Here is a 26,560-nt window from a genome sequence, read left to right on the forward strand (position 1 = left end):
CCTCCTTACCATGCTCCTTACCATTTTCTCTACTGCCCTCTTTACCATCCTCCCTTATTGTCCCTCCTTACCATTGTATTGTACCATACCTTGTTTAGTTTGAATGTGGTTGGCAAAGATCACATCTTTCATATGTTAGTTGGGGATGTGGTCAATATCCCGACTGCATGGATTCCGGCGGTCAGAATGCCGTCGCCGGAATCCCGATACCAGTCTGAATCCTCGTGCAGACATCCCGACTGCCAGAATCCCGAAGGCAAGCAGTGGGGTTAGGGGTTAGGCACTAGGGGGAGGGTTAGGTGTAGGGTGCAGGGAGGAGGAGGTTAGGTAAAGGCACTGGGAAGGGAGGTTAGGTTCCTGCACTGGGAAGGGAGGCTTAGTTTTAAGTAAGGGAGAGGGAAAGGGTTAGGTGTAGGGTGCAGGGAGGAGGAGGTTAGGTTTAGGCACTGGGGAGGGGAGGTTAGGTTCCGGCACTGGGAAGGGAGGCTTAGTTTTAGGTAAGGGAGAGGGGAAGGGTTAGGTGTAGGGTGCAAGGAGGAGGTTAGGTTTAGGCATTGGGGAGGGGAGGTTAGGTTTAGGCACTGGGGAGGGGAGGTTAGGTTCCGGCACTCGGAAGGGAGGCTTAGTTTTAGGTAAGGGAGAGGGGAAGGGTTAGGATACCTACTTACAGGCATCGTTCTCACAGCACTTGCACTGGTGTTATTTGTGTTCTTTCCCTGAGCACGATACATATATATTGTTGGTCGCATGTTCTATATGTAGTGATTAACGAGTGCATGTAAACATTATCTAGAGTTTCTCAGTATACTAAAAATATTCATTACAATTTAAAATATTTATTGATTATTTATATTTCTTTATCTATTTATCTATCTATATGTCTGTCTCTCAAAGACTTTAATAAATGTTTTTTTAAACATAGGAGCTTGATGAATTTTAAGTATGGTAATGGTAATGGTAACAGATACAGTTCAAAGATATTGAGACACAGGGACGGTTACTGAGAAATAGATACATGGAGGCTGGGAGTGAGCTACAGGGAGGGAGGCTGAGAGTGAGCTACAGGGAGGGAGGCTGAGAGTGAGCTACAGGGAGGGAGGCTGAGAGTGAGCTACAGGGAGGGAGGCTGAGAGTGAGCTACAGGGAGGGAGGCTGAGAGTGAGCTACAGGGAGGGAGGCTGAGAGTGAGCTACAGGGAGTTGTAGGTACAGAGGCTGAAAGAAAGATGCAGGGAGGGAGGCTAAGAGACAGATGCAGGCAAAAAGGCTGAAAGAGAGCTGCAGGGATACAGGCTGAAAGAGTGATATAGGGAGGGAGGCTGAGAGAGTTATACAGGTAGTAAGGCTTATGGGGAAATTTACTAAGAATCGTCTTGGTGAGATTTGCTGATTTTCAGTGATAAAGCTGTGAGTTTGCAAATTGTGAAGTTACTTAAGGTCAATACCGCATGGTTATTGCATGTCAAACACAACTTTGCACTCCAAATCACGGCATACTGTATCACCATCGGACCAAACGTCGATGATTAACATTGTCATCAATGTAAATCACTGATTTACTAAGAATAGTGTTGGTCTGACACCAAAATTGCAACGCAGTGCACGAAATGAATAAACTACCGAATCAGTGGCATTTTTCAATGTGCAAATCATTTCAATTAGGGCAGTCTCAATCATGATGCTTATAACAGGCTCCCAACTCCACTGCATCACTGTCTGTGCTTTCAAACATGGCTCAGACAGGCTTTTCTGTCATGTGGGCACAGGCACTTCTTATATGTGGATTGTACCAGCTAACTCAAAGGGCCCAGGAGCAAGAAACACAACAGAGGAACCAACAAGTAAAGATGCCACAGTGCCTACGTAGGCCTAGGTTCTTTCCTGGGTGGTTAAATCTTAATGCAGTGCTGATGATGAGGTCATCCAGATGTTCCACCTCCACTGCAACAACCTAAGGCACCTGTTTGACCTCGTTAAAACTCACCTTCAGCCAGACACTGCATGTTCATGAGCCATATCAGGCCTACACAAACTGCTGGCTCTTCTGCATTTTTTGCTACTTGCAACTTCCAGTCAGTGACACGGAAGGTGGTTGGAATATCGCAAGCCACCTTCTCCAGTTACCTGGGACGAGTCCTAGCCACACTCAAGACCCTCTCCTACACCTACAGTATATCTGCTTCCTTAGCTAGGAGTCACAGTGGCATGTCGTCAGGTTAGGTTTTTATAGCATCTCAGGCATGCCAAAGGTCCTGGGTGCTATAGACTGCACTTTTATTGGACTGAGACCACCTAAGGCTAGGGCACACATTTACCTCAACAGACACCATTGCCATCCTACCAACGTGCATGTGGTTTGTGATGCAAAATAGCAAATCATGAGTGTTGTGGTGGTTGTCATGATGCTTTCAAATCAAATCTAATTTATTGTCACATCCACATAAAATGCATCAGCGAAAGTAAAATGCAAGATACTCACAGTCAGCAATTACACAACATCATTTAAAATATTTAAATTAACTATAGCAGCAGGGAAAAAACTATTCCGCATCCTACTAGTACGACACCTGAGACATCTAAAACGCTTCCCAGAAGGCAAAAGTGAGAATAGAGAGTGACAAGGATGGCTATGGTCAGCAATCATCTTATAAGCTTTAGAAGCGCACCTTTTATAATAAATGTCCTCTAGCCTAGGTAAGGACTGACCAATAATTCTTTCAGCTGTCCTGATCACTCTAGTCAGCGATCTCTGCTCCAAACATGTGGAGTTCCCGTACCAAACAGTAATTGAATAAGTTAAAAGGCTCTCAATTATACCACGGTAAAAATTTACCAGCAACGGCCTAGATAATCCACCTCTTTTTAATTTCCTAAGGAAATACAGGCGTTGCTGAGCCTTTCCTACCACTAAAGAAACATGCGATGACCACGACAGGTCCTCCAAAAATACAATACCAAGAAACTTAAAATCACCCACCCTCTCTACTTCAACGCCGTTCAAACTTAAAGGACGGGGATCATTTTTCCTAGACCTCCTAAAATCAACCACCACCTCTTTAGTTTTTTTACTGTTTAACAGCAACTTGTTGTCCATACCCCATCTAGTAAGCAGATTTACCTCCGCCCTATAGCCATCCTCATCCTCGTTAGTAATCAGACCTACAACTGTAGTATCATCAGCAAATTTCACAATATGTTTAGATACAGAACTAGAAACACAGTCTGATGTATACAAGGAATACAGGAAGGGACTAAGAACACAACCCTATGGTACTCTTATATTCACAACAATTGGTGATGAAAACTGATCTCCCAGCCTAACCGACTGCGAATGGTCAGACAAAGTCCAGCAACCAATTGCAAATAGACTCATCTAAACCAATTGCCAACAATTTAGCAATAAGTAAAGACGGGACAACGGTGTTAAAAGCAGAGCTGTAGTCTACAAACAGCAATCTGACATACGAATCCTTATTCTCTAAATGGCACAATACCCTATGAAGGACCATAAGAGCAGCATCTTCAGTAGATCTATTAGATCTATATGCAAATTGATAATTATCAAAAGTATCTGGAATGCTACCCTTAAGGCGAACCAGGACCAAATGCTCAAAACACTTCATGATTATTGAAGTAAGGGCAATAGGGCGATAGTCATTTAGCCCAGAAATGGACATAGTTTTAGGAACTGGAATAATTGTGGTAGTCTTAAGACAACCCGGGACACTACCTTGAGCAAGTGACAAGTTAAAAATAATCGTGAGAATGCCAGACAATTGATCCGCACACTCACGCAAAACCTTGCCGGGAATACAGTCAGGGCCAGCAGCCTTCCTAGAACTGGGTCCTTGCAAACAAGACCTGACATCGGCTTCTGCCAAGATCCAAGAACCCCCAGGGTCTTTAAACGGGATAGCACAGGTATTATCCACACCTTCAAACCTAGTATAGAATTTATTAAATTCGTCCGGCGAAAGGCCAGCCACCTTGGGACCACCTAAATTCAAAGCTTTATAGTCGGTTAAGTTCTTAATTCCCTGCCATAGAGACCTAGAATCACCAGATTCATTAAAGTGACACTCTATCTTATCGGAGTAGGCCTTCTTAGCCAGGCCAATACCCTTCTTCAATTCAGACCGGGCAATAGAGTAAGCTACACAATCCCCTGATTTGAAAGGAAAGGTCTCTGGCTCGTAGCAAAAAACGCACATTACCGTTCATCCAAGGTTTATCGTGGGGGAAAAAAGCGTGTAGCCTTCCTTACTGTTACACTTTCTATACAACAGTTCAAATACAATAAAACCATGGAGACTAACCGGTCCACATTTATATCAGGGCCCATCCTAGCTTCCTCTAAAAACAAATCCCACTCGGTACAATCCAAGCAACCTTGTAATTTCAGTAAGGCCCCTTCAGGCCAGACTGGGACATTCTTAATGACTGCCCCAGATCGCCTAATCAGAGGAGAGTACTTTGGCACTAAAAAAAGAGAAACATGATCAGACTGCCCTATATGAGGACACAGAACCGTTTTATACGCGTTTTTGACATTAGTATAAATATGATGTAATATATTAGCTCCGCGCGTTGGAAGCTCCACATTCTGAATTAATTTTGGAAAAACCAACTTCAAATTAGCCTGATTGAAATCTCCGGCAACAATAAAAACACAATCTGGATGCAATGACAATTGTTTTGAAAAAACATTAAACAAAATGTCTAAAGCTAAAGTAACATTAGCCTGCGGCGGAATATATACTGCTACTAATAAAACCACAGAAAATTCCCGGGGTAAATAAAAAGGCCTACACTTAAGTAGCATAAATTCTACATCAGCTGCACACTGCGACTCTATCATGATTGCATTTATGTCCATGATAAATGGTGTACTACTAATGCTAAGTCCACCACCCCTTTTTTTTCCGGACTCCAAATCAGCACGGAACAGAGGGCCTGATTCAGAGATGAACGCTCTGACCATAGCGCTCGCTCTGAATCAGGGCCCTCCTACCTTTTTTTGGAGCGTCCTCATGGACGCTCGCATAGCTGTGGGTTACCACCCACAGCTATAGCGAGCGTCCATGATGATGGTCGCGATGGTCTTGACCATCACGACCATCGGGCTTGCGACGGAGACCCTGCGGTAGGGTCTCGCTGCCGCAAGCCCTGGAGTGATTTTGGCTCTATCAGAGCCAAAATCACTCCCACTGACATCACTAGTGATCTCAGTGGGGCCTCCTTGAGACGGTAGGCGTTCCCATGGGAACGCCTCCATCTGGCAGGCACGCCCACCAAAGGGGGCGTGCTGTCAAACAACATCGACAGCACGCCCCTTTGGTGCGAGACCAGGAGCAATGGTGAGCCCGCCGGGTCTCGCGCATGCACACGATGGAGCTCCCTCCGTCATACGCAGTGGGGAACATCGACCCGCTTGCAAGCGTCCTGCCGCTCGCGAGCGGGTTTGAATGACCCCCAGAGTTCTCTCTGGAAGCTGGAAAGGATCATCCAAATCACTGTTCCTCAGCCAGGACTCAGTCAGTATTAATAAGGAACAGTTATTAAGAGACTGATTACAGCCCATTCTGAGTCTAATCTCATCCATTTTATTGTGGAGAGATCTGACATTAGCCAGAAATAAACTAGGGAAAGAGGGATTGAACGCGTGAGACCTAAGTCTCACCTGAATGCCAGCTCTCTTACCCCTCTTTTGCCTCCTCTGCCTGCGAGGATGTCTCTGGAACAGTCCCTGGTTCCACTGCCACTCCTGCCTCCACCGCCGAGCCCCACAATGTCCACTCCGTCTCCAGTGTCTCCAGCTCTGCTCCTCCTGGTAGCCCGACAGATTACCTGCCTCTCCAGAGACAGCGATGTCAGTACCCCCTTCAGCAGCAGCGCCATCCGGGCCTCCACGGCGAACAGAAGGAGGAGCAGTAGCGGTCGGGACCCTCCCCAACCTACAACTGTGAGTACAGCAGCTGCAGCGTATGCATGTGCCGCCATCTTCCTCCAAAGTTCATGCTTTTACCCTCAGTTAACATTTGAGGGCAGGATAAATGCCGGAAGGATGGCTGGTAGGTAAGTACACATTACTATGGTTATATTGTTACTATATACCTATAAATTCTGTCATGTTAACCTTCACCTGCATTTGCCTTACAGGGAACTCGGGCTATGGCTATTTCTCCTGGCTACTGACTCCATTGTCACCATCTGATAGTTGTGCTGAGCGCAAGTATAATGATGCACATAAGACTACTAGATCTGTGATAGAACGTACATTTGGGCTATTTATATCTCAGTTCTGCTGTCTTGATAAGTCTGGTGGAATTTTGCTGTATTCCTTTGATAAAATCTCCGACGTTGTGCTCAGCTGCTGTCTATTACATAATATGTGCTTGCTACAACCTCACCAGATTATGCAATAGACAGTGAGCTCACAGGGCTATTGGTCACATCGGTGATTCTGGGAAAACAGAAAGTGGGAGGCAGGTTAGGGCTTCAGAGATTGCCAACTATTTCACCTGTAAGTATATTACACAACCTTGGTACTTCAACCTTTACTAAACATGTGGTTTGTAATGGTGTAAAAGTTACACAGCATCTGCAAAACAAAATCTGCGCCTCCAAACTTGACCCATTCCAGTATGGACCAAATTATCTGTTTCTTCACTTAACTGTTACATCATGTATCACCTCACCTGGTGTGCGCTACTTAGCCCAGATCTTTTACCACAGGTCACGTCCTGCAACAAATTAAGATGGAAGTGAAGTTGCAGAGCTCTTGCTCCTTATGGAATTGTCTCTATACTACTAAACACCAGACATTTCTCACATTATATCTATTTTACTTTCTCGGCTAAACCTTTCCGCCTAGAATGTTTGTGTCTAAATCATGGTAAACCCCTGACTTAAGTTGCCTATCTTTGTACTGCATATTATGTATTTTGACTTTTCAGCAGAACTTCAACACATGTGTGGTCAAGTGTTGTATACCTATGTAACTGTATTTTGGACACGGACTATTTGACCAATATGTCAGTGTTGTAATTAATTTTCTGCATATTAATTAATGTAGGTGTCCGAAATCGAACTGAATCACTTTGGGATACCGAGTCAAACTGTGTACTGGTTTGGATCTTCCCGCGGTTCGGAACTCAGATTTTGAAACCGAACTCAGGTTTCAGATTTCATGTAAACACTTCAAAATGACATAATTATAGCTGTCCAATCATCCAGAAATGGCTTCAATAGGCCCTGAACAATAATACAAGTATTAATATGTGTGAACAAAGTACAAACAACTTTTTATAACAATCATGACTCTAAGATGTAACATTTTCTTTGAGGAGGGTGTAGAGCTGCTTGGACCTGCAGAACCACCTCTGGTGCGGGCAGGGCCAGTCACAGTCCTTGTCCTCCCATACATTGTCAATAATATACATATTTTTAATTGAAAATCGTTTTTTTTCTACCAAATTTAACTAAAACTTGTGAGATGGACCTTGGCATGGATATCAGAGTTCCTCAGTGGAAGTCTATATTTGAGAAATCGTGGAGTAGGTCCACCAATATCTCCTTACGCTGGAGACTCATCTTAAAGTCGTGTCTAGATTGTATCGATGTCCATCCACCTTATACAAAATGTACTCTGGGGTATCAGCATGCTGCTGGCGATGTCGGGCAGATTTGAGGACCCCCCTCCATATATGGTGGTCCTGTCTTGAGGGTATTTTGGGACAAGGTGATTTGGTTACACGTGACTTATTGGGTTCAGATGTTCCAAATGGACCGGAGTTTTGACTTTTAAACCTTCATAATTCACTATTATCTGTGCATAAAAAAATTGCTATTGAAGTATATTAATACAGCCAAAGCTGTTACCCCCGTGCGCTGGATGTGTACCTCCCCCCAACGCTTCTGGACTGGTTTCTAAAGGATGGAAAAGCCTAGGTCTATGGATGATATTATTATGTCTTCTTCTGATAAATTTCAGATTTACACAATGATCTGGTTTCGCTGGTTGGAATTCTGCAAATCTGACAAATATAAAACCCTAACACGTGTGACTTGATTCCTAGGGGTAAATTTACTAAAGTGAGAGTTTCTAGAAGTGAGTTGTAGAAGAGATGTTGCCCATAGCAACCAATCAGATTCTACTTATCATTTAACTAGCACCTTCTAGAAGATAATAGCTAGAATTTGATTGGTTGCTATGGGCAACCACTTATAAAACTCACTTTTAAAAACTCTCACTTTAGTAAATTTACCCTCTAGTCTCTGTTATGCTACTTGAGATCGGTTTCTCATGTCCTCGCCCCCAGAGGTACCCCCCATTTCTCCTCTACCCTCCCTATTTCTTTCCTTTCTCCCTTGATTAGTCTTTTTCTTTCTTTTTTTCTGTTTCTGCTTTTCTGTATTTCTTTCTCATTCAATATTTTCTATTATATTCTTTAGATGTGCATTTAATGATCCTTTCTGTGATCTGTCCAGCATATCATGGTCATACTTAGGTTTTCTAGTTTTTGTGGTCATTTTGCAGATATATTCACCTGTGTGGCCTGTATTTTATATTTTGGCTTTGGTGTATATTTGTTATATATGTAAATGCACTTTAAAATGTTCAATAAACTTTACTTGCAAAAAAAAAAAATGGTGATTCATTTATAGTAAAAGTGTCATTTGTGTGTCCATTGGTTCCACATGATGGTCACTGAAAGCGGCCACGGAGGAGAGGAAGGCAGAGGCAGCATTTGGGTTACTAGGCGCCTCTGGTAAGTGTGGACTGGTTGGGCAATGGTGTTCCTGGCCTTACTGGTGTTGCTGGAAACCTATCTAAAGTGATGAAGTCTTCTTGTGTTCTCATAGGTGGAGCAGGTGGGTCTAATGTTGGGGAATGTGGCTGGTCACTCTGGTGACCTAAAGCAGAACATGAGGTGAGTATGTGTGAAATGCATCAGTACACACAGAAGAACGGCCAATTGTGTAGTGTGGGACAAAATGAAATAGTACAATACTGACACAACCTCTAAACAACACAAAACATTTTTGCAGGTTAGTAGTGTGTGCAGGTCAGCGGTGTGTGCAGGTCAGCGGTGTGTGCAGGTCAGCGGTGTGTGCAGGTCAGCGGTGTGTGCAGGTCAGCAGTGTGTGCAGGTCAGCAGTGTGTGCAGGTCAGCAGTGTGTGCAGGTCAGGGTCAGTAGTGTGTGCAGGTCAGTAGTGTGTGCAGGTCAGGGTCAGTAGTGTGTGCAGGTCAGGGTCAGTAGTGTGTGCAGGTCAGGGTCAGCAGTGTGTGCGGGTCAGTAGTGTGTGCGGGTCAGTAGTGTGTGCGGGTCAGGGTCAGTAGTGTGTGCAGGTCAGTAGTGTGTGCAGGTCAGGGTCAGTAGTGTGTGCAGGTCAGCAGTGTGTGCAGGTCAGCAGTGTGTGCAGGTCAGCAGTGTGTGCGGGTCAGCAGTGTGTGCAGGTCAGGGTCAGCAGTGTGTGCGGGTCAGCAGTGTGTGCAGGTCAGGGTCAGCAGTGTGTGCGGGTCAGCAGTGTGTGCAGGTCAGGGTCAGCAGTGTGTGCGGGTCAGCAGTGTGTGCAGGTCAGGGTCAGCAGTGTGTGCAGGTCAGTAGTGTGTGCAGGTCAGGGTCAGTAGTGTGTGCAGGTCAGCAGTGTGTGCAGGTCAGCAGTGTGTGCAGGTCAGGGTCAGTAGTGTGTGCAGGTCAGCAGTGTGTGCAGGTCAGGGTCAGTAGTGTGTGCAGGTCAGGGTCAGTAGTGTGTGCAGGTCAGCAGTGTGTGCAGGTCAGTGGCATGCAGGTCAGCAGTGTGTGCAGGTCAGGGTCAGTAGTGTGTGCAGGTCAGCAGTGTGTGCAGGTCAGGGTCAGCAGTGTGTGCAGGTCAGCAGTGTGTGCAGGTCAGCAGTGTGTGCAGGTCAGGGTCAGTAGTGTGTGCAGGTCAGGGTCAGTAGTGTGTGCAGGTCAGCAGTGTGTGCAGGTCAGTAGTGTGTGCAGGTCAGGGTCAGTAGTGTGTGCAGGTCAGGGTCAGTAGTGTGTGCAGGTCAGGGTCAGTAGTGTGTGCAGGTCAGCAGTGTGTGCGGGTCAGCAGTGTGTGCAGGTCAGGGTCAGTAGTGTGTGCAGGTCAGGGTCAGTAGTGTGTGCAGGTCAGCAGTGTGTGCAGGTCAGCAGTGTGTGCAGGTCAGCAGTGTGTGCGGGTCAGCAGTGTGTGCAGGTCAGTAGTGTGTGCAGGTCAGGGTCAGCAGTGTGTGCAGGTCAGCAGTGTGTGCGGGTCAGCAGTGTGTGCAGGTCAGTAGTGTGTGCGGGTCAGCAGTGTGTGCGGGTCAGCAGTGTGTGCAGGTCAGTAGTGTGTGCAGGTCAGTAGTGTGTGCAGGTCAGCAGTGTGTGCAGGTCAGGGTCAGTAGTGTGTGCAGGTCAGCAGTGTGTGCAGGTCAGCAGTGTGTGCAGGTCAGTAGTGTGTGCAGGTCAGGGTCAGTAGTGTGTGCAGGTCAGGGTCAGTAGTGTGTGCAGGTCAGCAGTGTGTGCGGGTCAGCAGTGTGTGCGGGTCAGTAGTATGTGCAGGTCAGGGTCAGCAGTGTGTGCAGGTCAGCAGTGTGTGCAGGTCAGGGTCAGCAGTGTGTGCAGGTCAGCAGTGTGTGCAGGTCAGCGGCGCGCAGGTCAGTAGTACGCAGGTGTTTGGATTTCTGATGGAAATGTCCAGAGGTTGTTGAATGAAGCTTTGAAAATAGTGTTAGAGTGGACGATTTATTACGTCTCCGTACACCAACCATATAGATTGACATAAGCATTTGGAAAGGGCTGTTTAACTAGTAGGTGCAGTAGATGCAGATTATTTGCTATATATATGTTCTCTACTGTGCTACTTTGCCAGTTAATAGAAAGCTTAATACAATACCCCCTTATATAACAATGTGTGACGCTGCTACAATGACGTTTGCCTAAAATAAAACATGCAACAATTTCCTTTCCAGGTGCTCCCCAAATGGCTGCGCACATGGAAGTTTATGCGGGATGTGGGCCAATTGCCTGCGTTGTTTGGCCCCAGTCAGGCTAGAAGGCTCCTGTGGTTGGCTGGTGGATTGGCCCTTACACCATAGAAATATGTACATTATAAGTGCTGAATGTGTTTTGAGACAAAAGAAACCATAAATGTTATTACCTGCCCTAAGGGCGGCTGTAACTAAACCCTTCCTGCACTTGTGCTTTTGCCTGTGATGTAACATGGTAAAAAAATATATTAAAATACTGTAATCCAAGATGATTTTTATTTTGTTAAGAAAAAAAAATCTTGAAGTATGGGATCCTATGTAGCCTGGATTATCCATTTCAATACAATAGAAGCAACTGTATTTTACTTAATGTATAACCTTTACATCATGGACACATTCTAATACTGGCTGAAAGAAATGCACACGGATGCTGCACAGATCTTTATTCCAAAAATTAAAACTGTACTTTGGTGAGTTTGCAAAACAAGCAAAAATGTCATAAAACTGTTCTGGCTGTATGGGCACATCTATTTTATGTTCCCTAAGTAACATTTCCATGTTTGCAGAAAACACAGGACATTGTACAGCACTATGTAGATTTGGAGTAAAGGTGTGTACAGCACTATGTAGATTTGGAGTAAAGGTGTGTACAGCACTATGCAGAATTTGAGTAAAGGTGTGTACAGCACTATGCAGAATTTGAGTAAAGGTGTGTACAGCACTATGCAGAATTTGAGTAAAGGTGTGTACAGCACTATGCAGAATTTGAGTAAAGGTGTGTACAGTACTATGTATACTTTGAGTAAAGGTGTGTACAGTACTATGTATACTTTGAGTAAAGGTGTGTACAGCACTATGCAGATTTGGAGTAAAGGTGTGTACTGCACTATGCAGAATTTGAGTAAAGGTGTGTACAGCACTATGCAGAATTTGAGTAAAGGTGTGTACAGCACTATGCAGAATTTGAGTAAAGGTGTGTACAGTACTATGTATACTTTGAGTAAAGGTGTGTACAGCACTATGCAGATTTGGAGTAAAGGTGTGTACAGCACTATGCAGAATTTGAGTAAAGGTGTGTACAGCACTATGCAGAATTTGAGTAAAGGTGTGTACAGCACTATGCAGAATTTGAGTAAAGGTGTGTACAGCACTATGCAGAATTTGAGTAAAGGTGTGTACAGCACTATGTAGACTTTGAGTAAAGGTGTGTACAGTACTATGTATACTTTGAGTAAAGGTGTGTACAGCACTATGTAGATTTGGAGTAAAGGTGTGTACAGCACTATGCAGAATTTGAGTAAAGGTGTGTACAGCACTATGTAGATTTGGAGTAAAGGTGTGTACAGCACTATGTAGATTTGGAGTAAAGGTGTGTACAGCACTATGCAGAATTTGAGTAAAGGTGTGTACAGCACTATGCAGAATTTGAGTAAAGGTGTGTACAGTACTATGTATACTTTGAGTAAAGGTGTGTACAGTACTATGTATACTTTGAGTAAAGGTGTGTACAGCACTATGCAGATTTGGAGTAAAGGTGTGTACAGCACTATGCAGAATTTGAGTAAAGGTGTGTACAGCACTATGCAGAATTTGAGTAAAGGTGTGTACAGCACTATGCAGAATTTGAGTAAAGGTGTGTACAGTACTATGTATACTTTGAGTAAAGGTGTGTACAGCACTATGCAGATTTGGAGTAAAGGTGTGTACAGCACTATGCAGAATTTGAGTAAAGGTGTGTACAGCACTATGCAGAATTTGAGTAAAGGTGTGTACAGCACTATGCAGAATTTGAGTAAAGGTGTGTACAGCACTATGCAGAATTTGAGTAAAGGTGTGTACAGCACTATGTAGACTTTGAGTAAAGGTGTGTACAGTACTATGTATACTTTGAGTAAAGGTGTGTACAGCACTATGTAGATTTGGAGTAAAGGTGTGTACAGCACTATGCAGAATTTGAGTAAAGGTGTGTACAGCACTATGTAGATTTGGAGTAAAGGTGTGTACAGCACTATGTAGATTTGGAGTAAAGGTGTGTACAGCACTATGCAGAATTTGAGTAAAGGTGTGTACAGCACTATGTAGATTTGGAGTAAAGGTGTGTACAGCACTATGTAGATTTGGAGGGAATCGGCATGACATACCACTGGACCGAAGCCCAGCGGATGTAATAACGAAGCAGGAAGGTAGAAGAGTGAAGATCCCGACAGGGTAAGTATTTTAACTATCCCTAACCTTCTCCCCCCCCTTATCCTCACTTAGGGGTGTCTAACCCTAAGTCCCCCCGGGAGCCCCTAAACCTAACCCTCCCCCCCACGGCTGTCCGCTTACCTTCGTTTGGTATTGCGGACGTCAGGATTTTGATGGGTTAATAATGATAGGCGTCGGGATTTTGACGCTTATCGTTAGTCCCATGCCAGGATTTGACAGTTGGGAAGCTGGCGGTCGGCATTTTAACCGCTGGCTTCCTGACTTCATACCAATTAGGGTAAGGTGTGTACAGTACAATGTAGATTTCTAGTAAAGGTGTGTACAGTACAATGCAGATTTGGAGTAAAGGTGTGTACAGTACAATGTAGATTTCTAGTAAAGGTGTGTACAGTACAATGCAGATTTGGAGTAAAGGTGTGTACAGTACAATGTAGATATTGAATAAAGGTGTGTACAGTACTATGCAGATTTGAAGTAAAGGTTTGTACAGTACTATGTAGACTTGGAGTAAAGGTGTGTACAGTACTATGTAGACTTGGAGTAAAGGTGTGTACAGTACTATGCAGTTCTGGAGTAAAGGTTTGTACAGTGCAGATTTGGAGTAAATGTTTGTACAGTACTATGTAGATTTGGAGTAAAGGTGTGCGCAGTACTATGCAGATTTGGAGTAAAGGTGTGTACAGCACTATGTAGATTTGGAGTAAAGGTGTGTGTACAGCACTATGCAGAATTTGAGTAAAGGTGTGTACAGCACTATGCAGAATTTGAGTAAAGGTGTGTACAGCACTATGTAGACTTTGAGTAAAGGTGTGTACAGCACTATGTAGAATTTGAGTAAAGGTGTGTACAGTACTATGTATACTTTGAGTAAAGGTGTGTACAGCACTATGTAGATTTGGAGTAAAGGTGTGTACAGCACTATGCAGAATTTGAGTAAATGTGTGTACAGCACTATGCAGAATTTGAGTAAAGGTGTGTACAGCACTATGCAGAATTTGAGTAAAGGTGTGTACAGCACTATGCAGAATTTGAGTAAAGGTGTGTACAGCACTATGTAGACTTTGAGTAAAGGTGTGTACAGTACTATGTATACTTTGAGTAAAGGTGTGTACAGCACTATGTAGATTTGGAGTAAAGGTGTGTACAGCACTATGCAGAATTTGAGTAAAGGTGTGTACAGCACTATGTAGATTTGGAGTAAAGGTGTGTACAGCACTATGCAGAATTTGAGTAAAGGTGTGTACAGCACTATGTAGATTTGGAGTAAAGGTGTGTACAGCACTATGTAGATTTGGAGGGAATCGGCATGACATACCACTGGACCGAAGCCCAGCGGATGTAATAACGAAGCAGGAAGGTAGAAGAGTGAAGATCCCGACAGGGTAAGTATTTTAACTATCCCTAACCTTCTCCCCCCCCTTATCCTCACTTAGGGGTGCCTAACCCTAAGTCCCCCCGGGAGCCCCTAAACCTAACCCTCCCCCCCACGGCTGTCCGCTTACCTTCGTTTGGTATTGCGGACGTCAGGATTTTGATGGGTTAATAATGATAGGCGTCGGGATTTTGACGCTTATCGTTAGTCCCATGCCAGGATTTGACAGTTGGGAAGCTGGCGGTCGGCATTTTAACCGCTGGCTTCCTGACTTCATACCAATTAGGGTAAGGTGTGTACAGTACAATGTAGATTTGGAGTAAAGGTGTGTACAGTACAATGTAGATTTCTAGTAAAGGTGTGTACAGTACAATGCAGATTTGGAGTAAAGGTGTGTACAGTACAATGTAGATTTCTAGTAAAGGTGTGTACAGTACAATGCAGATTTGGAGTAAAGGTGTGTACAGTACAATGTAGATTTCTAGTAAAGGTGTGTACAGTACAATGCAGATTTGGAGTAAAGGTGTGTACAGTACAATGTAGATATTGAATAAAGGTGTGTACAGTACTATGCAGATTTGAAGTAAAGGTTTGTACAGTACTATGTAGACTTGGAGTAAAGGTGTGTACAGTACTATGTAGACTTGGAGTAAAGGTGTGTACAGTACTATGCAGTTCTGGAGTAAAGGTTTGTACAGTGCAGATTTGGAGTAAATGTTTGTACAGTACTATGTAGATTTGGAGTAAAGGTGTGCGCAGTACTATGCAGATTTGGAGTAAAGGTTTTTACAGCAATATGCAGATTTGGAGTAAAGGTTTGTACAGTACTATGCAGATTATGAGTAAAGGTGTGTACAGTACTATGTAGATTTGGAATATAGGTTTGTACAGTACTATGTAGATTTGGAATATAGGTTTGTACAGTACAATGCAGATTTGGAGTATAGGTTTGTACAGTACAATGCAGATTTGGAGTATAGGTTTGTACAGTACAATGCAGATTTGGAGTAAAGGTGTGTACAGTACAATGTAGATTTCTAGTAAAGGTGTGTACAGTACAATGCAGATTTGGAGTAAAGGTGTGTACAGTACAATGTAGATTTCTAGTAAAGGTGTGTACAGTACAATGCAGATTTGGAGTAAAGGTGTGTACAGTACAATGTAGATTTCTAGTAAAGGTGTGTACAGTACAATGCAGATTTGGAGTAAAGGTGTGTACAGTACAATGTAGATATTGAATAAAGGTGTGTACAGTACTATGCAGATTTGAAGTAAAGGTTTGTACAGTACAATGCAGATTTGGAGTAAAGGTGTATACAGAACTGTGTAGATTTGGAGTAAGGTGTGTACAGTACAATGTAGATTTGGAGTATATGTTTGTACAGTACAATGCAGATTTGGAGTAAAGGTGTGTACAGTACAATGCAGATTTGGAGTAAAGGTGTATACAGAACTGTGTAGATTTGGAGTAAAGGTGTGTACAGTACAATGTAGATTTGGAGTATATGTTTGTACAGTACAGTGTAGATTTGGAGTATGTTTGTACAGTACAGTGTAGATTTGGAGTATATGTTTGTACAGTACAATGTAGATTTGGAGTATATGTTTGTACAGTACAATGCAGATTTGGAGTAAAGGTGTGTACAGGACTGTGTAGATTGCAACACTGCGCTTCAAAGATCACAAACAGTTTAGCTGGTCCAGAATCTTGTGCCAAATGAGGGACTTTTTGCATCCACTCATTCTGGAGGCATACCGGCAAAACAAAATGTCATAGCTTTCCATAACCCCTCTCACAAGAGCCATATTCTCCTCAAAGGAGAACCACACATTGTTACCTCTCTTGGTCTTTGTCCTGACCAATGACCCATCATCATCATCATCATCATCCTCTGTCTCCTCCAAAAGCTACTGCACAGACACCTCATCCTCTGACTCTGAGACCTCCAAATCCACTGGCCTCCTCCTACCACTAGCCTCCCCAATCACCACAAAAACCACTAAACACAGAGAAATAAAAGAAGATAACAAACCACCTCTAACACCACCTCTCATACACTCTTCACACACGCACATGACACATGCGCACGCACATGACACATGCGCACGCACATGACACATGCGCACGCACATGACACATGCGCACGCACATGACACATGCGCACGCACACCAGATACATGCGCACGCACACCAGATACATGCGCACGCACACCAGATACATGCGCACGCACACCAGATACATGCGCACGCACACCAGATACAAACACGCACACTCATGACACATGCACGCGCACACACAACAGATACGCGCACACATGACACATGCACGCGCACACACAACAGATACGCGCACACATGACACATGCACACACACCGGATACAGACACGCGCGCACACACACACACACACACATTCACACACATACCAGATACAGACACGCACACACATAAATGACAAGATAAAAATGGAAATGATACAGGACAAAAAAAAGACCATAAAACAACTTACAAAACCAGTCAGCAAATGCATATATTTAAACTCTCCTTTCCACAGTGCAAACTCCTCTCAATACATGCCACCAATTCACGTGGTTCCGCGATTTGTGGGCATATTTCCAAGGGCATAACGATGAGACAGGAGTATGTTTGACTTTGGACCAAACATTCTCAATTTGCCTCCGATTAGATTGAGATTTGTGTTGCGTGTGCAAGTGCATTCGCTATTTGAGAAATGATAGGTGAGTTTTCTCGATACCGGAATTTGCGAGTACATGTGTGATTTTCGGCCAATACGAGCAAACTCACACACTCCACAACATGGTGAGCATCACCATGGAATGCCAATAGTCAGGCAAATACACTTCCAGAAACGAGCTGCAATTAGGGATTGCACACCAACATGATTCTTAGTAAATTTACCTCTTAGAGAGGGAGGCTAAGAGTTAGGCTGAGATAGATACATGGAGGGAGGCTGAGAGAGATACATGGAGGGAGGCTGAGAGAGATACATGGAGGGAGGCTGAGAGAGATACATGGAGGGAGGCTGAGAGAGATACATGGAGGGAGGCAGAGAGAGATATACAGGGAGAGAGGCAGAGAGAGATACAGGGAGAGGCAGAGAGAGATACAGGGAGAGGCAGAGAGAGACACAGGGAGGAAAATGAGAGAGATACATTGAGAGAGAGATGTACAGGGAGGGAGACAGGGAGATAGAGATACAGGGAGTGAGACAGAGAGAGAGATACAGGGAGAGAGAGAGAGAGAGAGATACAGGGAGAGAGAGAGATACAGGGAGGGAGAGAGAGAGATACAGGGAGGGAGAGAGAGAGATACAGGGAGGGAGAGAGAGATACAGGGAGGGAGAGAGAGAGATACAGGGAGGGAGAGAGAGATACAGGGAGGGAGAGAGAGAGATACAGGGAGGGAGAGAGAGATACAGGGAGGGAGAGAGAGATACAGGGAGGAAGGCAGAGAGATATAGGGAGGGAGGCAGAGAGAGATACAGGGAGGAAAATGAGAGAGATACAGGGAGAGAGAGATACAGGGAGGGAGACAGGGAGAGAGAGATGTACAGGGAGGGAGACAGGGAGAGAGAGACATACAGGGAGGGAGACAGAGAGAGAGATACAGGGAGTGAGACGGAGAGAGAGAGAGATACAGGGAGAGAGAGAGAGAGATACAGGGAGGGAGAGAGAGAGATACAGGGAGGGAGAGAGAGAGATACAGGGAGGGAGAGAGAGAGATACAGGGAGGGAGAGAGAGAGATACAGGGAGGGAGAGAGAGATACAGGGAGGGAGAGAGAGAGATACAGGGAGGGAGGCAGAGAGAGATACAGGGAGGGAGAGAGAGAGATACAGGGAGGGAGAGAGAGAGATACAGGGAGGGAGAGAGAGAGATACAGGGAGGGAGAGAGAGATACAGGGAGGGAGAGAGAGATACAGGGAGGGAGAGAGAGAGATACAGGGAGGGAGAGAGAGATACAGGGAGGGAGAGAGAGATACAGGGAGGAAGGCAGAGAGATATAGGGAGGGAGGCAGAGAGAGATACAGGGAGGAAAATGAGAGAGATACAGGGAGAGAGAGATACAGGGAGGGAGACAGGGAGAGAGAGATGTACAGGGAGGGAGACAGGGAGAGAGAGACATACAGGGAGGGAGACAGAGAGAGAGATACAGGGAGGGAGGCAGAGAGAGAGAGAGATACAGGGAGGATGACTGAGATAGAGATACAGGGAGTGAGACGGAGAGAGAGAGATACAGGGAGAGAGAGAGAGAGATACAGGGAGGGAGAGAGAGAGATACAGGGAGGGAGAGAGAGATACAGGGAGGGAGAGAGAGAGATACAGGGAGGGAGAGAGAGAGATACAGGGAGGGAGAGAGAGAGATATAGGGAGGGAGAGAGAGAGATGCAGGGAGGGAGGCAGAGAGATACAGGGAGGGAGAGAGAGAGATACAGGGAGGGAGGCAGAGAGAGATACAGGGAGAGAGGCAGAGAGAGAGATACAGGGAGGAAAATGAGAGAGATACAGGGAGAGAGAGATACAGGGAGGGAGACAGAGATACAGGGAGGGAGGCAGAGAGAGAGATACAAGGAGGGTGACAGAGATACAGGGAGAGAGAGATACAGGGAGGGAGACAGAGATACAGGGAGAGAGAGAGAGATACAGGGAGGGAGAGAGAGATACAGGGAGGGAGAGAGAGAGATACAGGGAGGGAGAGAGAGATACAGGGAGGGAGAGAGAGAGATACAGGGAGGGAGAGAGAGATACAGGGAGGGAGGCAGAGAGATACAGGGAGGGAGAGAGAGAGATACAGGGAGGGAGGCAGAGAGAGATACAGGGAGAGAGGCAGAGAGAGAGATACAGGGAGGAAAATGAGAGAGATACAGGGAGAGAGAGATACAGGGAGGGAGACAGAGAGAGATACAGGGAGGGAGACAGAGATACAGGGAGGGAGGCAGAGAGAGAGATACATGGAGGGTGACAGAGATACAGGGAGGGAGGCAGAGAGAGAGAGAGATACAGGGAGAGAGGCAGAGAGAGAAATACAGGGAGGGTGATGGAGAGATACAGGGAGAGAGGCAGAGAGAGAGATACAGGGAGGATGACTGAGATAGAGATACAGGGAGGGAGGCTGAGAGGGATACAGGGAGGGTGACTGAGATAGAGATACAGGGAGGGAGGCTGAGAGGGATACAGGGAGGGTGGCTGAGAGAGAGATACAGGGAGGGTGGCTAAGAGAGATACAGGGAGAGAGGCAGAGAGAGATACAGGGAGGGTGGCTAAGAGAGATACAGGGAGAGAGGCAGAGAGAGATACAGGGAGGGTGGCTGAGAGAGAGATACGGGGAGGGTGACTAAGAGAGATACAGGGAGAGAGGCAGAGAGAGATACAGGGAGAGAGGCAGAAAGAGAGATACAGGGAGGGTGATAGAGAGATACAGGGAGTGGCAGAGAGAGAGATACAGGGAGAGAGAGATACAGGGAGAGAGAGAGAGATACAGGGAGGGAGAGAGAGATACAGGGAGGGAGAGAGAGAGATACAGGGAGGGAGAGAGAGAGATACAGGGAGGGAGAGAGAGAGATACAGGGAGAGAGGCAGAGAGAGAGATACAGGGAGGAAAATGAGAGATACAGGGAGGAAAATGAGAGAGATACAGGGAGGGAGACAGAGATACAGGGAGGGAGGCAGAGAGAGATACAAGGAGGGTGACAGAGAGATACAGGGAGGGAGGCAGAGAAAGAGAGATACAGGGAGAGAGGCAGAGAGAGAGGCAGAGAGAGAGATACAGGGAGGATGACTGAGATAGAGATACAGGGAGGGAGGCTGAGAGGGATACAGGGAGGGTGGCTAAGAGAGATACAGGGAGAGAGGCAGAGAGAGATACAGGGAGGGTGGCTAAGAGATACAGGGAGAGAGGCAGAGAGAGATACAGGGAGGGTGGCTGAGAGAGAGATACAGGGAGGGTGGCTAAGACAGATACAGGGAGGGTGGCTAAGACAGATACAGGGAGGGTGACTAAGAGATACAAGGAGAGAGGCAGAGAGAGATACAGGGAGGGAGGCAGAAAGAGAGATACAGGGAGGGTGATAGAGAGAGATACAGGGAGAGAGGCAGAGAGAGAGATACAGGGAGGAAAATGAGAGAGATACAGGGAGAGAGAGATACAGGGAGGGAGACAGAGAGAGATACAGGGAGGGAGACAGAGATACAGGGAGAGAGAGAGAGATACAGGGAGGGAGAGAGAGAGATACAGGGAGGGAGAGAGAGAGATACAGGGAGGGAGAGAGAGATACAGGGAGGGAGGCAGAGAGATACAGGGAGGGAGAGAGAGAGATACAGGGAGGGAGGCAGAGAGAGATACAGGGAGAGAGGCAGAGAGAGAGATACAGGGAGGAAAATGAGAGAGATACAGGGAGAGAGAGATACAGGGAGGGAGACAGAGAGATATACAGGGAGGGAGACAGAGATACAGGGAGGGAGGCAGAGAGAGAGATACAAGGAGGGTGACAGAGATACAGGGAGGGAGGCAGAGAGAGAGAGATACAGGGAGAGAGGCAGAGAGAGAAATACAGGGAGGGTGATGGAGAGATACAGGGAGAGAGGCAGAGAGAGAGATACAGGGAGGATGACTGAGATAGAGATACAGGGAGGGAGGCTGAGAGGGATACAGGGAGGGTGGCTGAGAGAGAGATACAGGGAGGGTGGCTAAGAGAGATACAGGGAGAGAGGCAGAGAGAGATACAGGGAGGGTGGCTAAGAGAGATACAGGGAGAGAGGCAGAGAGAGATACAGGGAGGGTGGCTGAGAGAGAGATACAGGGAGGGTGACTAAGAGAGATACAGGGAGAGAGGCAGAGAGAGATACAGGGAGAGAGGCAGAAAGAGAGATACAGGGAGGGTGATAGAGAGATACAGGGAGAGGCAGAGAGAGAGATACAGGGAGAGAGAGAGATACAGGGAGAGGCAGAGAGAGAGATACAGGGAGAGAGAGAGATACAGGGAGAGAGAGAGAGATACAGGGAGAGAGAGAGAGATACAGGGAGGGAGAGAGAGATACAGGGAGGGAGAGAGAGAGATACAGGGAGGGAGAGAGAGAGATACAGGGAGGGAGAGAGAGATACAGGGAGAGAGGCAGAGAGAGAGATACAGGGAGGAAAATGAGAGATACAGGGAGGAAAATGAGAGATACAGGGAGGAAAATGAGAGAGATACAGGGAGGGAGACAGAGATACAGGGAGGGAGGCAGAGAGAGATACAAGGAGGGTGACAGAGAGATACAGGGAGGGAGGCAGAGAGAGAGAGATACAGGGAGAGAGGCAGAGAGAGAGGCAGAGAGAGAGATACAGGGAGGATGACTGAGATAGAGATACAGGGAGGGAGGCTGAGAGGGATACAGGGAGGGTGGCTAAGAGAGATACAGGGAGAGAGGCAGAGAGAGATACAGGGAGGGTGGCTAAGAGAGATACAGGGAGAGAGGCAGAGAGAGATACAGGGAGGGTGGCTAAGAGAGATACAGGGAGAGAGGCAGAGAGAGATACAGGGAGGGTGGCTGAGAGAGAGATACAGGGAGGGTGGCTAAGACAGATACAGGGAGGGTGGCTAAGACAGATACAGGGAGGGTGACTAAGAGATGCAGGGAGAGAGGCAGAGAGAGATACAGGGAGGGAGGCAGAGAGAGATACAGGGAGGGAGGCAGAAAGAGAGATACAGGGAGGGTGATAGAGAGATACAGGGAGGGTGATAGAGAGAGAGATACAGGGAGAGAGAGAGAGAGATACAGGAAGGGAGAGAGAGATACAGGGAGGAAGGCAGAGAGAGATACAGGGAGAGAGGCAGAGAGAGAGATACAGGGAGAGAGGTAGAGAGAGAGATACAGGGAGAGAGGCAGAGAGAGAGATACAGGGAGGAAAATGAGAGATACAGGGAGGAAAATGAGAGATACAGGGAGGAAAATGAGAGAGATACAGGGAGGGAGACAGAGATACAGGGAGGGAGGCAGAGAGAGATACAAGGAGGGTGACAGAGAGATACAGGGAGGGAGGCAGAGAGAGAGAGATACAGGGAGAGAGGCAGAGAGAGAGGCAGAGAGAGAGATACAGGGAGGATGACTGAGATAGAGATACAGGGAGGGAGGCTGAGAGGGATACAGGGAGGGTGGCTAAGAGAGATACAGGGAGAGAGGCAGAGAGAGATACAGGGAGGGTGGCTAAGAGAGATACAGGGAGAGAGGCAGAGAGAGATACAGGGAGGGTGGCTAAGAGAGATACAGGGAGAGAGGCAGAGAGAGATACAGGGAGGGTGGCTGAGAGAGAGATACAGGGAGGGTGGCTAAGACAGATACAGGGAGGGTGGCTAAGACAGATACAGGGAGGGTGACTAAGAGATACAGGGAGAGAGGCAGAGAGAGATACAGGGAGGGAGGCAGAGAGAGATACAGGGAGGGAGGCAGAAAGAGAGATACAGGGAGGGTGATAGAGAGATACAGGGAGGGTGATAGAGAGAGAGATACAGGGAGAGAGAGAGAGATACAGGGAGAGAGAGAGAGAGATACAGGGAGGGAGAGAGAGATACAGGGAGGAAGGCAGAGAGAGATACAGGGAGAGAGGCAGAGAGAGAGATACAGGGAGAGAGGTAGAGAGAGAGATACAGGGAGAGAGGCAGAGAGAGAGATACAGGGAGGAAAATGAGAGATACAGGGAGGAAAATGAGATACATGGAGGAAAATGAGAGAGATACAGGGAGAGAGAGATACAGGGAGGGAGACAGAGAGATACAAGGAGGGTGACAGAGAGATACAGGGAGGGAGGCAGAGAGAGAGAGATACAGGGAGGATGACTGAGATAGAGATACAGTGAGTGAGACAGAGAGAGAGATACAGGGAGAGAGAGACATACAGGGAGGGAGACAGAGAGAGATACAGAGAGAGAGAGATGTACAGGGAGGGAGACAGAGAGAGAGATACAGGGAGGGTGACAGAGAGACATGCAGGGAGGGTGACAGAGATGCAGAGAGAGAGAGAGAGATACAGGGAGAGAGAGACAAAGCTGCATGTTGTGCCAGTATATTGTGGATGTACCTAGCCTGGTTTTGCTTAAACAACAATTAAATCTAAATCTTGCAGTGAAATTAGTAAATTATCTGAACCCTCTGCAACTCGCCCAGAAAGTCTAAGGAAACGATAAAGGAGATAATGACAAAGATGATGGCAAAGTACAATGGCTGAGACAAATTGGTACATCCGTTATTTATCCGCTGCTCCAGGACTCTCCTGTCACCCTGTCCCCCTGTCACCTGTCCTCCTGTGTCCCTGTCACCTGTCCCCCTGTGACCCTGTCACCCTGTCCCCATGGTACCTGTCACCCTGTCCCCCTGTGACCCTGTCACCCTGTCCCCCTGGTACCTGTCACCCTGTCCCCCTGCCCCTGTCCTCCCGTCACCCTGTCCCCTGGTATCCTATCACCCTGTCACCCATCACTTTAGACCTTCTACCTTATAATCATGTCTGCTGTCACTTTCTCCGATATCCCTTCAGTAGAAAATTCAGAACAATCATATTAATTAAACCTTGATTCATTGGGTAACAGAAGGTGACCGTGGTTGTATAGTGCTACGTGTGGTCTTCTACTCCTGAATCTATAACAATTTCCTCTTACATGTTACTAACAAGAGGTGACTGTGGTTGTGTAGTGTTACGTGTGCTCTTCATCTCCTGACTCTATAACAATTTCCTCTTACATGTTACTAACAATTTAGTCCCTTTCATGGTATCGGTACATGTTTTCCTGTTTCTCTTTCATGTGGACAGTGACCACGATAGGGGAAGGTAAGACAAAATCTGTGCTGAATATTTACATGGTAAGTGGCTGTTTAACGATATTGGCAGAATAATATACATTACAATTGTGCTGTAATTATTGTAGAGGAAGACATGAAGATAGATGAGAAATTCGTAGAAGCTGGTAAGAACCACATTATCTCCAATTACTGTATTTTCTACTTGAACAGATATTATCATCAAATCGGTTCAAATGTATTTGTTTAATTGGTGTCATTTCTTGTGTATTTCTATCACTATCCATTGTTCTGGAAATAACAGGCATCTGATAATCCCTTTAAGTATGTGAATATGATCTTATAGGGCGCACCTGGCGGATCTATGTATACTGGAACATTGTGTCTGTTGGGTAAAAAGGAATAAATCAATGCTATTAGGGATGCGGGTGTATAGTGGATTGATAAGTATACCATGCAAATGAGTATGAAAAGTAAAAGGTAATGTGGAATGTGACGGATAGGACAACATAACACAATATAAAATGATAGAAATATATAACAGCATTAATATGAAATGTTCATTAGGTCACAATATGTAAATGTTCCTAAACAACGTGTGACACCAATTACTGCTTGGTAACAGTGACATTTGGTGACTTGCACAGAATTCTGTAGATATAATAATAACCGTATATGAAATTCTGATAAGAAATACAGTACTGATACACGGGGAGTAGCTGCACCCCTGTTACTCTTGTCAGTGTCAGTGCTCCATGGTGCCTTTTACAATAGTTATAGTGACTTTGAGGTAGATCCGGATTAGTACTGTAACTATGTTGCCAGTTGGTGAAATTGCTTGTTTAAATTCACAGTGGTGGTAAATAAAGCAGGACGCTGAAATCTAAAGCTGTGGGGTGCGCGCACCTCCTACCTCGTCCTGGTCCGCCTTGCTTGCAGGTTTGCGGATTCCGGCTTTGCTTAGGTGTAATGGCCGCCTAGTATGTATTCTCTTTATTGTGCCATTTGCATGAAGGAATCCGTGCCGGCAGACCTCTTCAGTGTATGTTCCCAATGGCGCCAGCGATATGGGCGGCAGGTCTGGATCCCCCTTGTCGAGCTCTTACCACGGGTACGATTTCCCTGTTGCTGCTATGATGTTAGCTTGCGCTGTTGGGCGTGTGAGTCTGTAGTCAACGAGGGCGTCTGTTCCGTGTGACCAACGCGTTTCTCCCAGGTGGGCTTCGTCAGGGACAATGATGGTCTTGCTGTCTGCACAGTGCTCCCTTTAAAGGATGCCTTGATTGCACCTCAATTAGAGCATCGTAATGTCATTAATTAAATTAAACAGATTTAATGGGTTGTCTCTGAATGTGTCTCTCATTAACAGCAGTAATGGCAATTCTAAAGATGATAGGCTTTTGGAGGTCAGATTCCCTAAGTTATAGATCTTAAAGGAGATATAGACATCAGAATAAGTAAAATATGTTTGAGTAATTTTGCTGAACAAATACACTGTTTACAGATTCAATTGTCTCTTATTAAACTCTTATGGAAGGTCAGTAGACATATGCTATGGTAAATATAATATATTTGTCAATTTTTGGGTTTATTGTATATATTAAAAGAATTATTTTATATTTTTATTACTCAAACATATCTGTTTCATTGAACTAATGACATTACGATGCTCTAATTGAGGTGCAATCAAGGCATCCTTTAAAGGGAGCACTGTGCAGACAGCAAGACCATCATTGTCCCTGACGAAGCCCACCTGGGAGAAACGCGTTGGTCACACGGAACAGACGCCCTCATTGACTCCAGACTCACACGCCCAACAGCGCCAGCTAACATCATAGCAGCAACAGGGAAATCGCTCCCGTGGTAAGAGCTCGACAAGGGGGATCCAGACCTGCCGCCCATATCGCTGGCGCCATTGGGAACATACACGGAAGAAGTCTGCCGGCACGGATTCCTTCATGCAAATGGCACAATAAAGAGAATACATACTAGGCGGCCATTACACCTAAGCAAAGCCGGAATCCGCAAACCTGCAAGCAAGGCGGACCAGGACGAGGTAGGAGGTGCGCGCACCCCACAGCTTTAGATTTCAGCGTCCTGCTTTATTTACCACCACTGTGAATTTAAACAAGCAATTTCACCAACTGGCAACATAGTTACAGTACTAATCCGGATCTACCTCAAAGTCACTATAACTATTGTAAAAG

General features: G+C 45.9%; 1 protein-coding gene across 1 annotated transcript in view; it reads left to right on the forward strand.

The window, feature by feature from the left end:
• The window catches only part of MPP4 (MAGUK p55 scaffold protein 4), a 212,495-nt gene that overhangs the window by 113,617 nt on the left and 72,318 nt on the right, over positions 1-26,560 (forward strand). Inside the window, exons 11-12 of the mRNA XM_088460721.1 lie at positions 24,367-24,384; positions 24,482-24,520. Coding sequence (XP_088316847.1) covers positions 24,367-24,384; positions 24,482-24,520 — 57 coding nt within the window. The remainder of the gene's footprint in view (positions 1-24,366; positions 24,385-24,481; positions 24,521-26,560) is intronic.

Source organism: Taudactylus pleione, unplaced genomic scaffold (genome assembly GCF_031769625.1).
Source record: "Taudactylus pleione unplaced genomic scaffold, aTauple2 ptg000976l, whole genome shotgun sequence".
Taxonomy (NCBI): Eukaryota; Metazoa; Chordata; class Amphibia; order Anura; family Myobatrachidae; genus Taudactylus; species Taudactylus pleione.